Raw genomic sequence first — 13,478 nt, forward strand, 5'->3', positions numbered from 1 at the left:
TGTGACCCTAACCTGCCAAGACAGTCTAGACCAGTGATTCTCAACTGGAGGGTCGGGACCCAAAGGTGGGTCGGGAGCTGTTTTCAGTGGGTCATGTTCCTGGAAAAAACCTTTTCTCAAACAGTCTGTCAAGTGCTTTTTTAAACATGTTTGTTTATATCTTCCATCAGGTGTTTTGCATCGTCTGATCTATAACATTTGATTGAAGCTGCAAACTTGAAAAAAAAATGCTAAATTTTGCTTTAAATAAATCTGATTGGTTGAAAAATAAAATTTGGTTCATGGTTTTTCAGGGAGGAGTTGGTGTTGGGTCCTGAGGCTAGACAAGTTGAGAACCACTGGTCTTGACCCCTCTCAGGGACCGTCTGCAAATTGCAACACCGGAAAAAAAAGATGTTAAAAACATATTAAATTTTTCATCCTGGAAAGGTGAATTAACTATAAATAAAATCACTGTATGATCTCATGTTGTTTATACTACACTTCTTAATTCGAAATATATGTATACAATATGCTTTATCAAAACTCATTTTGAGTAATTTCTAATAGAAATAATTTTCAATAAATCCCATTTATAAGCTGTAGAGTGAAAAAGGTCATTAGGTCGGGGGTTATGTGATGCAGGCCTCGATGCCCTCTCCTCCTCTTTCCTGCTGCAGCTGAGAGTATGACTATGTTTAGGCACTCTGTCAGTGTTACAGCTGCAGAATGAGAGATGTTTGAGGGTTCATGTCCAGACAGAAAAAATGACTCAGTCCCTTCTAATTTTGCAAAATATGAACATAAGAGTATGTGTGTTTGTCTTTGTGATCGTATGTGTTTTTGTTCAATTAGTGCACAATTATTGAGGGATCACGTTGACATGCTTTTATTCTCTCTATACAGACAGAAAGCTGCAGATGATGAACAGGAAAAGAGAGAGAGAGAGAGAGAGAGAGAGAGAGAGAGAGAGAGAGAGAGAGAGGGATCAGCAGAGGTATAGATAGAAACCTTATAGACACGACTGATTAAACTGAAATGTGTGAGATTGTTGGAAAACATTTTGTTATATAACATCAAACTAATGGTAAAATAGATGCATTATACTTTTTTTTATAATAATCTAATCATAACATTTTTCACAATAGAGTGAGAACAGAAAGTTCTTAGGTGTTTAAAACAGACATCCCCTAAATATTTTTGTTGTTTAACAATGTGGTCTCAAGTACTGTAGGTGTTATTACCTATTTTCGCCACAAGATGGAGTGTACTACTTTGTGAGTCCTTCTGTGTTTATTTCTGCATTGATTTGGATGTAAATAAGGAGACCACTCTGAATACAATGATATCAAAATAGAGGTATCAAAAAAAGCCCCACAAAGTCTTCAGACCAACCACATCGTACTAAGTTAGATTTAATAAGAAATAAACAAATAGTTTGATACAGTGACAGTTGATAAGAGGTAAACAGTGCAGAATTACATTGCAAAAAACTGAATCTGAAAATGTGAATTAATGATAATAAGAATAATAAATTGTATTTATAAGCGCCTTTCAAGACACACAAGGACACTGTACAACAATCAACATTTAAAAACAGCGATGGATAAAAACAGCATACATACAGGACAGTGTAATTACAGTTAAAATGTTAGTGAGTAGGCGATCTTGAACAGATGGGTTTTGAGTCTGGATTTGAAGATGGGGAGAGAGTCAATGTTGCGAATGTCAGGTGGCAGAGAGTTCCAGAGCAGCTGAAAGCTCTGCCCCCCATGGTGCTGAGGCGGGCAAAGGGCACGGTGAGGTGGATGGAGGAGGAGGAGGATCTGAGGGAGCGGGCTGAAGTGGTGATGTAAAGGAGGTCAGACAGATGTGGAGGGGCGAGGTTGTAGATGGCCTTGAAGGTGTACAGGAGGAGTTTGAAGACGATTCTTTGCTTCACCGGAAGCCAGTGTAGTTGCTGTAGGATGGGGGTGATGTGATGGTATGAGGGGGTTTTGGTGACAATACGGGCAGCAGAGTTTTGAACCAGTTGGAGCTTATGGAGGGACTTATGAGGAAGGCCGAAGAGGAGAGAATTACAATAAGAGCCGGTTGATGTTTCGTAAGTGGAAGTATGCAGACCGGGTAATGTTATTGATATGGGATTTGAATGATAGTGTGCTGTATTATGAGCGTCCATGTAATACAACACACTAATGGTAACCAAAATGCACAGAAATGACATCATCAGACAATAAATGATGAATGAAAGAAGTTTTAAAGTGAATTTCAGGTACAAGTGTGACCTCAGATCAGTCACTGAATTTTAAAAATGTCTGCCATGTTGGTGGATGCGCTGGTTGGCATTTTGATAAAACTTAGATGGAAAACGTCTAAAAATAATTCCACATCTCGTTGTTTTCTTTGTGATTGATTTGAAAATTTCAAAATCCAAAAGTCTTCAAAAATCCTCTTCTAATGATTAGTTAAAAAGATAAATAAGCTGCTCAGCGCTCCATCATTCAGTTCCTCTTCTCTGCTGAGTCGCCTAATGTCGACTGTTTTCTGTTTCAGCTCATCTCCCTTCTCTTCTTTACTCATAGCTCTTATAATCTCTACCTCTCTCCTGGTCCTCATTGCTCTCTTGTGTTTGTTGTGGTTTGATCCTCCATGTGTCATGTTGAGGTTCATCATTCTATAAATCCTCCTCTTCCTGCAGTTCATCTTGACCCTCAGCTCCTCTCTCTCTCTGATCTCTTCATTAATGGCTGAATGATGCAGCATCAGCTGCTGATCTTCCCCTCCTTGTTTGAATCCTGTTTGTATATTTTATTTCTTCCTTCAAGTTTCAATTTCAGCTCCTTCATCAGTTTCTGACCCCTCATCTCTTCCTTCTCTACCCTCTACTTTTACCTCCTCTGTGACTCCTCCAGCTTTTTTATCTTTTGTTTTTCTGCGTTCAGCTGCTCGTCTCCTCTTTTCTTCTCATAGCCTTTGATGTTTGCTTTGTGTTTCCATGACCTCTTCTTGATTTTCATTACTGTCTGCTCCTTTGTAAGTGTCCCCTGCCTTCTCTTCTGTTGTTTTAGTGAGGGTACTTTGGTTTTCTTCTTGGTTTCTTTCTCCTCTATCCTCAGGTTCTGTCTGACTCCTCTCCTGTTTCCTGTCTTCTAAAAGAGGCTGGTCCTGAATTCCCCTTCGTTGGTTGAGCATCATGTCATCTTTATGTTTTCTCTTTTTCATCTCTGACTGAAGCTTCTCTTTGCTCTCTCTATCTGCCTTCAGTTTGATTTCTTCTCTCCGGTTCTCCTTTTGCTTCTTCCGTCCTGTTGATCCAGAGCCTCCTCTTTTCTTATTCTTTGTTCTCTCCTTCTCAGTTTTTGTCTCTTTCTCGTCTTCTTCACTCACTGCCTCTTGCTGTGTCTCTTCCTTCTTCATCTTCTGATCAGTGTTGATGCATTTTATTTGTATTGAAAGTCCTGAATCGTCTCTAACTGGTTTCACTGTCTCCTGTTCACTCTCGTCTCCATCATTTGTTTCTCGTCTTTGTCCCTGTTCCTGCTCTTGGTTTGTTTCTTCTTCTTTTAGAGTCACATGTACCAAGTGAGGATCTCTCAGCCACACAGACAAAGGCTCCATTATTAGACCATGGTGTCTTCGTGGAATCATCAGCTGTGTCAGTTGTTTTAGAACTGCCCACACCTCAGATCAACCAACAGTCTGACACTGTATTCACTCTTCTACTCACTCCTGTTCCCACTTCTCCTGCTGTTTCCACCTCATCTGCTCCCCTTGTGTCCACCTCCCCTGCTCGTGTCCACTGCTCGTGTCCACTTCCCGTGCTCCCCTTGTATCCACCCCCTCTTCTCCCCTTCTCCCCTTGTGTCCACCTCCCCTTCTCTGCTTCTCCCCTTGTGTCTCCTCTTCTTGTTTTCTGTGAAGACACAAAAGATGGAGACACTGGTGAAGTTTGTGAATAAAAGCTGACCTCATCATAAATGGATGTATGCAAATGAAACTAAAACTAAATGCTAATCACTTCTTGAACTCTAGTCTCCTCAATACATCATCAAATGTCTGCATGACTTCATAAAACCTTTAGGAGTCTTACAATCAGAAGACTGACAGTTTGTCACTTACTGGATTTCTTTTGTCTCCGTCTCCACACAACAAAGATGATCGCAGGAATGATAAGCAAAGCAGCACAGCCAATCACAGCACCGATAACAACAGTACTGGGGAACATGAAGAGATGATCTGAAATTGCAAAACAGAATTATTTTCATATTTACTGTTCAGCTCATTGATCACATAAATAATTAATGACTTATATTTACCTGGAATAGTGAGGTGCTTCTCTCTGGTCTGGTTGATCTTCCTCTGTGTGACTCTACAGGTGAACTTCCTCCCATGTCTCTTCTCCACAGTCACTCTGCTGCTGACAGTGTAGAGACCATCAGGACCTCTGACTGTCTCAGTGGGTTCAGCAGAGAGGAGGTTTCCCTCGCCGTCCAGCCAAAACATCTCTGGCTCTGGATACCAGTCTGCAGACTCACACTCTAACAACACTCCACTGTTGTTTTTGGTCATCTGAACAACAGGTGAGGAGACAGAACCTGTAGAGGAGAGGTTTCTTACATCATAATAAGATCTCTATTAAAGGTCACACATTATGCCAAACACACTTCACCATGTTTCTCCAACTCTATTATGTGTCTCTAGTCTGTCTACAAACCCCCCAATGATGAGAAAAGTTCATCCTCTCCGTCTTCTGCCTGCTCCACTTTTCAGAAAATGTGTGCTCAAACAGGCCGTTTGGAGATTTTCCCTTCATGACATCACAAAGGGCAGTAACCCCTCCCCCAGGTGGGTGACACTCCCACAGCTAGGTGTTTGTTCTGCCCTCTGAGTCTGCCTTCTCACCATAAACAATAGGACATGGAGCGAGAAAGCCCGAGTACACCCAAGCCCTTCCAGAGAGGGGGCGTGGTCAGACACAGCTCATTTACATTTAAAGGTACAGACACATGGTACGTTGCATTTGATCTGGGAAGTCTGAAATGTGGAGTTTCCAGTCTGATACATCAGTAGGAACGCCCCTCTGAAGTCAGAATTCCGATCTGGAAACTCAGAACAACCTTCAGTAGGCCGAGTTAAATCCAACATGGCTGCTATGTGCCTCAACAGTAACATTTAAGCTGTTTAAAGGGGCTATATGTAACTATAATACTGTGTTTGTAACAAACGGTGTTAGGCGCCATTAGGCGAACTGTACCAGTAACCTGTTGCTCGCTCTCCCTCGCGTGCTCGTCATATGCTCTCGTACGTACACAAAGGAGCATCATCATCAGCTGCAAAACACTGGATATTTACCAGCATAATGTTTACAGAGAAGGTAAGTGGTCATACATGTGAAAGTCTGTAAAGGAGTCTGTGTGTCTGTATTCATTCTCCATCCTACAAACGACAGTCTCTGCAGGCACTGGCTGAGAGCAGGAGTGTGTGATGAGTTTGTACTGTTGATCTCTGTAAGCGGAGCGGAGTGAGGAGGACGTTGAGAACATGCATAAAATGTCACTTCCTGGAGCGTTCGCGGAAAAAACTTTTTATTCAGGCAACACAGATAACCAGTGAACATCTACTTTTTCACGTGAGTTAACCGTTCGCTTATTAATGGACGATAAAAAACGATTGATACATGTAAAAAGTTACATATAGAACCTTTAAGTTTTTTGAGTAGTTTAGTCAATCACACTGATAGTATTGTGAACATGTTGTCATGTTGTTTCTGTGTGCAAACTATCACATCGTGTGGCGTTATCGTCTGGACAGATAAACACTTTGAAAGCACCAATGAAAGATTTGAATGCACATATCCTTTCTAACATATTCCTCTCTCATCAGCAGCAAATCCACGACCGCTGCATGAACATTTATTAAATAATCATAAAAACATGTCCTCTTACCTACAACAAGCTGAACAGTGGAGGTTTTTGACAATGCAGGCAGGAAGCATTTGTATCCTCCCTCATCAGAGACTTTAACTTTGGAGAGTTTCAGTGAGACGTTTCCCTTCTCCAGCTCATCGATGAACACTGATGTTCTTCCACTGAAGGACGGATGTTTTTTAGTCTTCAGTTCTTCACCTTGACGCCACAAGAGGACAAATCTGGGGTTCAGGTCAGGTCTCGCCCACTCCACAGTCATGTCAAAAGCATTCATGACGGGGTCCAGGTGACATGGCAGAATAATGTCTTCACCCACCAATGAAACTACTGGCTGAGACGGAACGATCACCTCAGACTGAGCTGCAAACAAACAGGGATTCATTTTTTATTCCTACAGCTCTGCAAATGTGAGCCATATGGTGTCATTAGAAGCACAAACTTAAAGGGATACTTCCCCCATTTGCATTAAGCTTTGTATCATTAGAAACCTGGTAGTATTTTTGAATGGTCGTGCATCCCGCCCTCATTTTCCCCTGAGATGGGAAATCTTTGTATTTCTAAGTCTGAAAAGGAGCTTCCAGTGATGCAAAATTAAGATTTTTGCGTCACTGGAAACTGTTGTGGTTAGCGGGGGTGAAACTACAACGCAACTTCCTGATATTTTCGGAGCCAGGCCGCCGTAAGCCTGACCGCGGGCCACAACACAAAACCAGCATGTCAGCAGCAACCGTCTCGCAGCTATATTGCCGCCGCTGCCAGCTCAGCAACAGAGACATGATGCCTGCCTGTCGGCGGCGGTGAGGACGAGAAGCTGGGGCGGACTGGTAGTGTCGGTGCTCTCACTGTTTGCCTATGGACACAGACATAGAGTCTGTTTTCTGCCAGGAATTTCCAAGAATTCTGGAAGAAATCTCTGAATCAGTTGAGGAAACAGCTTCATGTGTTGAAGTAAATATGTCTGTAAATGTTTTTATTTCTATATTTCTACAGCTATATTGTATATTTTGGAGAAACTGTATCGATCGAATTTCTCTCTGGGATTAATAAAGTATTTCTGATTCTGAACTAGAGGACCTTAGTGGGAGTGGCCTGCGGTGCTGTGCATTCTGGGATTTGGTGTCTTTCATCCACATGAGCCAAAAAGACACTTTCTGCCTTTTCACAGCCAAGAAGGCACCAACTTCAAAATGTATTTCACATTTCTACTAAATATATGACCCAATGTCAATACAGATTCATGTTTCAACAGGTGAAGTATCCCTTTAAACTTCTGTAATTTAACTAACTCTTCATGTCAACATGAACCACACTGTTTGTAATGTTTGCAACTTACCTCTACATGAGTTCATCAGGGCGAGGAAGACAACAGTGTAGAACACCAGGTCAGTGAAGGCACCATGCTGATAGTGAAGGGACCGTCTGTTGGAAACGTGAATCATCCTGGAGCTCTGAAAAGTAAAATACAGCATGATAAAACATTAAAAAAGACGATACTGAGGAGCACTTAAAAAGCCTCTTGCAGGTCGGAGACCACAGTTAATCAAACTGTAGGTAAATAAATGAACGTCAGTATGGGGTGATGGTGACCTCAAAGCCCTCAAGTTAATTTATTAGAATGGTTTATAAACATGATTTTGAAGGGTTGACTTGTTTGGGTTGTCAGAACAGAAATCTGTTTCTGGGTCTCTGAGACTCCACATGTGTTTTAATCATCGTTCTCAGAGTCTGTGATGTGATACGACCTCGTGTGCAAAACTTACCTCTGTGAATTTCTACATTTTCTTATCAAATCATAAACAAGAACATTTGAATTAGTCTTGTTCCACTTGTAAAAACTTTGTTCAAACCAGCTTGAGGAAAGAATTCCACTTGCACTAACCCGAATCAATAACCCTTAATTAGCTACTAGTGAGTATTTTTAACTGCTCAGTTTGTAAGAAGTTGTTTATAATTCATATTAGATGAACAAATAAACTGGACACTGAGCGTACATTCAGTTAAATATCATCAACGGACACATTTCTGCTTTAATAATCATATTTTATCAAAGTTTAGCTGCAGAACAGCTCAGAGAAGCAAAAAAGCCGCGGTAAAGATCCACTGCACTCACTGAAGGTCTTTGTGCTATTTCTTCTTTTTAGTTACTAACAAGAACACATGCAGTGACCATTGCTTCATATATTAAAGGGGACTTATTGTGAAAAATCAACTTTGACAGTATTTGTGGACATTTATGTGAGTAACCTGAGCAGTGTTTCCCCTACCATTATATTAGGGGGATTCATTTTTGGGCTTTTTGTGTCTTTATTGTAGAGATAGGATAGTGGATAGAGTCAGAAATCAGAGAAAGAAGTTATTTAAGGATACCTTTTCCGATAGAAAAGGACAGCTGTCATTAAAAGTAACGCATGAACACCAAGATTCCTTCAAGTGTTTGTGTCGTCGTGTCGCCATGTCGGCATGTCTCCACCCCCCCAACGCTGTAAACCTAGAGGAAACACTGCTGAGTGTCCACAACCAGATTATACTATATACTGTATTATAAGGCTCTGTGTTCAACATAGGAAAATTGCCAAATAAAATCCCTTTTGAATCCTGCGGAGGGTTAAGAAAGCACAAGGGAGCAGAATCACATCAGCTTCAGAGCAAGAGAGAGGGAGAGAGAGAGAGAGAGAGAGAGAGAGGGAGAGGGAGGGGGAGCGATAAGTTCCACTGTCCGTACATGCATCAAAACTGAAGTTTCTCCTGGCTCCGTTTTAAAAATGTTAATGTACAGCTGCTTTCTGTTGTTTCAGGACTGAACTCCAATAAATAACAGAATATCTGTTAATGTAGGCCTACAGCAGCTTGCTGATGTTTCAGTACTAAACTATAACGGAATATCGAGTGGAACTTTTCTAAACGTGAGGCGTACTCCTGTTGTTGTTTATGTCTGTGTACGTTCGAGCATAAACTAGATTAATTTAGAGGGGAAAACACATTTGATATAAATACAACCCAATAGATACAAGACAGATAAAATAAGAGTATGATCAAAATAAAATGTTGTTTTATGCTGAACGGGTGTTTTTTTATATTGTGGAGATTTCTTTGCATACCACCACAGGGAGTTCTGTGTACTACCATAGTTTGAGAACCACTGATTTAAAGAGACACACACACCAAAACGGAGCGTTCTGAGAGAGCTGGTTTATACAGGGTCACAAACCTCCTCTGGTGCTTGATTCATGTTATATTTTGACCAAAGAACAGCAAAGATGTTTCATTTAGACCACAGGGGACTGTTTGAAAAGATGGAGAAGGGGGATGATATGTCCTCTTTAAACACAAACTAGATGCCATGCATCCAAGTTTCTAGCTGTGGCTCATTTGAAACCCCTGTCCCTGGCTAAGCTTTGAGATAAATCCTCAGGAGGTGTGAGCAGCGCCGCCCCTCCCTACACGCAGAACACGCGCTGTGCATAGGGCCTCACGATCCATGGGGGGGCCCCATTTTGCTTAAGGGGACGCATTCTCTGCAAATGTGCAAAGGATGCGCATCGCTGCTGTGAGGCGCGCGTAGAGCACCAAGTCAAGCCTGAGGTAGGAGAGAAAAAAAAAGACGAGTAATCTGACACTGTACGTGTTGCAACAATGATTGACATCACGCAGCATCTGACCAATCAGCGGTCAGATACGCTGACAGGCAGTTGGATGCAGGTGGAGAGAGATGGCCTCCAAACGGCAATATGAATCGGGAGCAAGCCAAAGAAAGAAAAAGTCAAAACAACAGGAAACTCGTGCTTCACTTGAAGGTATGTAGTTGAAATAAAAAAGAAAAACTTTGTGGCATAAACACCCCAGCTCATAGGTGTAATTTATGGGGAGATAAATTACCATCCAAACCAGCCACCACAACCCATCCAATATGATATCATAATTATTGAAAATGAATGTTAAGTATTATAAACACGACAATTTGGTAGATTTTCTCAATTTAGCAGTAAAAAATAGTGACGTTTGTCTTCGCCCCCTCCCCACTCTGACATTTGGTTTTGCCCACCTCGGACCTGCGTCCCTCCCTCCTCTCTCTTTATATGTCCATGGTCCCTCCTCTCTCTTTATATGTCCATGGTCCCTCCCTCCTCTCTCTTTATATGTCCATGGTCCCTCCTCTCTCTCTTTATATGTCCATGGTCCCTCCTCCTCCTCTCTCTTTATATGTCCATGGTCCCTCCTCCTCCTCTCTCTTTATATGTCCATGGTCCCTCCCTCCTCCTCTCTCTTTATATGTCCATGGTCCCTCCTCCTCCTCACTCTTTATATGTCCATGGTCCCTCCTCCTCCTCTCTCTTTATATGTCCATGGTCCCTCCTCCTCCTCTCTCTTTATAAGTCCATGGTCCCTCCTCTCTCTTTAAATGTCCATGGTCCCTCCTCTCTCTTTAAATGTCCATGGTCCCTCCTCCTCTCTCTTTATATGTCCATGGTCCCTCCTCCTCTCTCTTTATATGTCCATGGTCCCTCCTCCTCCTCTCTCTTTATATGTCCATGGTCCCTCCCTCCTCCTCTCTCTTTATATGTCCATGGTCCCTCCCTCCTCCTCTCTCTTTATATGTCCATGGTCCCTCCTCCTCCTCTCTCTTTATATGTCCATGGTCCCTCCTCCTCCTCTCTCTTTATATGTCCATGGTCCCTCCTCTCTCTTTATATGTCCATGGTCCCTCCTCCTCCTCTCTCTTTATATGTCCATGGTCCCTCCTCTCTCTTTATATGTCCATGGTCCCTCCTCCTCCTCTCTCTTTATATGTCCATGGTCCCTCCTCCTCTCTTTATATGTCCATGGTCCCTCCTCCTCTCTTTATATGTCCATGGTCCCTCCTCTCTCTTTATATGTCCATGGTCCCTCCTCCTCCTCTCTCTTTATATGTCCATGGTCCCTCCTCCTCCTCTCTCTTTATATGTCCATGGTCCCTCCTCCTCTCTTTATATGTCCATGGTCCCTCCTCCTCTCTTTATATGTCCATGGTCCCTCCTCTCTCTTTATATGTCCATGGTCCCTCCTCCTCTCTTTATATGTCCATGGTCCCTCCTCTTCTCTCTTTATATGTCCATGGTCCCTCCCTCCTCTCTCTTTATATGTCCATGGTCCCTCCTCCTCTCTCTTTATATGTCCATGGTCCCTCCTCCTCTCTCTTTATATGTCCATGGTCCCTCCCTCCTTCTCTCTGTATATGTCCATGGTCCCTCCTCTCTCTTTATATGTCCATGGTCCCTCCCTCCTCTCTCTTTATATGTCCATGGTCCCTCCCTCCTTCTCTCTGTATATGTCCATGGTCCCTCCTCTCTCTTTATATGTCCATGGTCCCTCCTCTCTCTTTAAATGTCCATGGTCCCTCCTCCTCTCTCTTTATATGTCCATGGTCCCTCCTCTCTCTTTAAATGTCCATGGTCCCTCCCTCCTCTCTCTTTATATGTCCATGGTCCCTCCTCTCTCTTTATATGTCCATGGTCCCTCCTCTCTCTTTATATGTCCATGGTCCCTCCCTCCTCTCTCTTTATATGTCCATGGTCCCTCCTCTCTCTTTATATGTCCATGGTCCCTCCTCCTCTCTTTATATGTCCATGGTCCCTCCTCTCTCTTTATATGTCCATGGTCCCTCCTCCTCTCTCTTTATATGTCCATGGTCCCTCCTCTCTCTTTATATGTCCATGGTCCCTCCCTCCTCTCTCTTTATATGTCCATGGTCCCTCCTCTCTCTTTATATGTCCATGGTCCCTCCTCCTCTCTTTATATGTCCATGGTCCCTCCTCTCTCTTTATATGTCCATGGTCCCTCCTCCTCTCTCTTTAAATGTCCATGGTCCCTCCCTCCTCTCTCTTTATATGTCCATGGTCCCTCCCTCCTCTCTCTTTATATGTCCATGGTCCCTCCCTCCTCTCTCTTTATATGTCCATGGTCCCTCCTCTCTCTTTATATGTCCATGGTCCCTCCTCTCTCTTTATATGTCCATGGTCCCCCCTCCTCTCTCTTTATATGTCCATGGTCCCTCCTCCTCTCTCTTTATATGTCCATGGTCCCTCCTCCTCTCTCTTTATATGTCCATGGTCCCTCCTCCTCTCTTTATATGTCCATGGTCCCTCCTCTCTCTTTATATGTCCATGGTCCCTCCTCCTCTCTTTATATGTCCATGGTCCCTCCTCTCTCTTTATATGTCCATGGTCCCTCCTCTCTCTTTATATGTCCATGGTCCCTCCCCTCCAGTCTGTCCCTGTGTATGTATGAAGCCAGCACGAGAGAAAAAGCGAACGAAGTTGTTGGTTGGGCAAAAGAATAAACATATCTTCCCAACAGGAGGTACCACTCACGAGTCAAATAATGTTAACTGAACAAAAGTTAGTCCTACTTTCTGCTGTGCTGTGTCTTAACCACTTAGTCAGATTCACTATTCAGCGAACAGGCGACTTTGTCATCATTGAGCCCATCGGTTTGTCTAATAGGAGACCCGTGCGCCGTCACATGATGGGCTAAAAGCCAATAGGAGAGCTTTTGATCAGCCAAAGATCGTCTATATACATGAAGATGATTGTTCCGTGACCGTGTGTGATCACTACTATGTATGATTTTAAATTATAATGAGTAATTATTTGGTGTATTGTTTTAATGTGTATCAGATTTAAAGAAGGTGAAGAGAGAAAGGCTGAGACAGCGAGAGAGAGGTTTCAGATGAGCAGGTAGGAACGGTATGCTCTGACAAGGCACAATTTAAAAACAAAATTCAAAAAAGCAACATCGACATGATATCCTTCTCATTATTTCCTGTCACGTTCACAAAACACTCCCCTGTGGTTTCTGACAATAAATAGAATCCAATGAATTTCTCATGAAGAATTAAAATGATCAACAAATCTGAGACACCTTGTATAAAGCTGGGACAGGACAAGCCAACTTGAGTAATAGTTATATATATATAATTATATTATACACACACACACACATATTATTACTGAACACGCAATTACTAAACATTTTTTCCTGTACAATGTGTATGTGTGTGTATCAGATGGAATGTGAAAGTAGCTGCAAAAGCAGGGAAGACAGAAGGATCAGAGAGAGAGAGAGAAGGCACAGGTGACCAGGTAATAAGGTCAAAGAGTTAAAATGTTGTTAAGTAGCTAAAAACATACAGTTTTAGTTATCCATAGGTGTGATCGTGTGATTTCCCTCACAGAGAGAAACAGGCTCAGAGCAGCATTCCAGTCTGTGGAGTGGTTTCAGATGAGCAGATAAAAATGGTCATGCTCTGATGACCTGCACACTCTCTGCACACAATTATGAATGAAAAAATTCAAGACACTAATATCACATGATTTCTCAGTGGGTATTTCTGAAGTACTGTATATACAGTATATATATGTGTGTGTGTGTATATATATATAGATAGTTAAAGATTTTCTCATGCGGGGCATGTCCTCAGACCTGCTTCACAGGCGGAAATCTCAACCCCCCCAATGTCTAACTCAAAGTTACGCCCTTGCCCAGATGCCAGCCTGCTAATCATGAGACAGAAGAGAGGATAATTCCATCTAG

The 13,478-nt window shown here is 42.5% G+C and overlaps 2 protein-coding genes across 5 annotated transcripts in view; one reads left to right on the top strand and one right to left on the bottom strand.

Moving 5' to 3' along the window:
- Positions 1-13,478, top strand: part of LOC114918112 (uncharacterized) — a 38,987-nt gene that overhangs the window by 5,708 nt on the left and 19,801 nt on the right. The window lies entirely within an intron of this gene.
- LOC110004104 (butyrophilin subfamily 3 member A3) lies at positions 3,254-9,965 on the bottom strand. Its single transcript, XM_065950541.1, has 5 exons — positions 7,243-9,965; positions 5,928-6,269; positions 4,299-4,577; positions 4,102-4,218; positions 3,254-3,895 (listed from the first exon to the last, which is right to left on the bottom strand). The coding sequence occupies exons 1-5, from the start codon at positions 7,376-7,378 to the stop codon at positions 3,741-3,743; spliced, it is 1,029 nt and encodes a 342-aa protein (XP_065806613.1). The 5' UTR covers positions 7,379-9,965; the 3' UTR covers positions 3,254-3,740.

The sequence above is a fragment of the Labrus bergylta genome, chromosome 2 (genome assembly GCF_963930695.1).
Source record: "Labrus bergylta chromosome 2, fLabBer1.1, whole genome shotgun sequence".
In the NCBI taxonomy this organism is placed as follows: domain Eukaryota; kingdom Metazoa; phylum Chordata; class Actinopteri; order Labriformes; family Labridae; genus Labrus; species Labrus bergylta.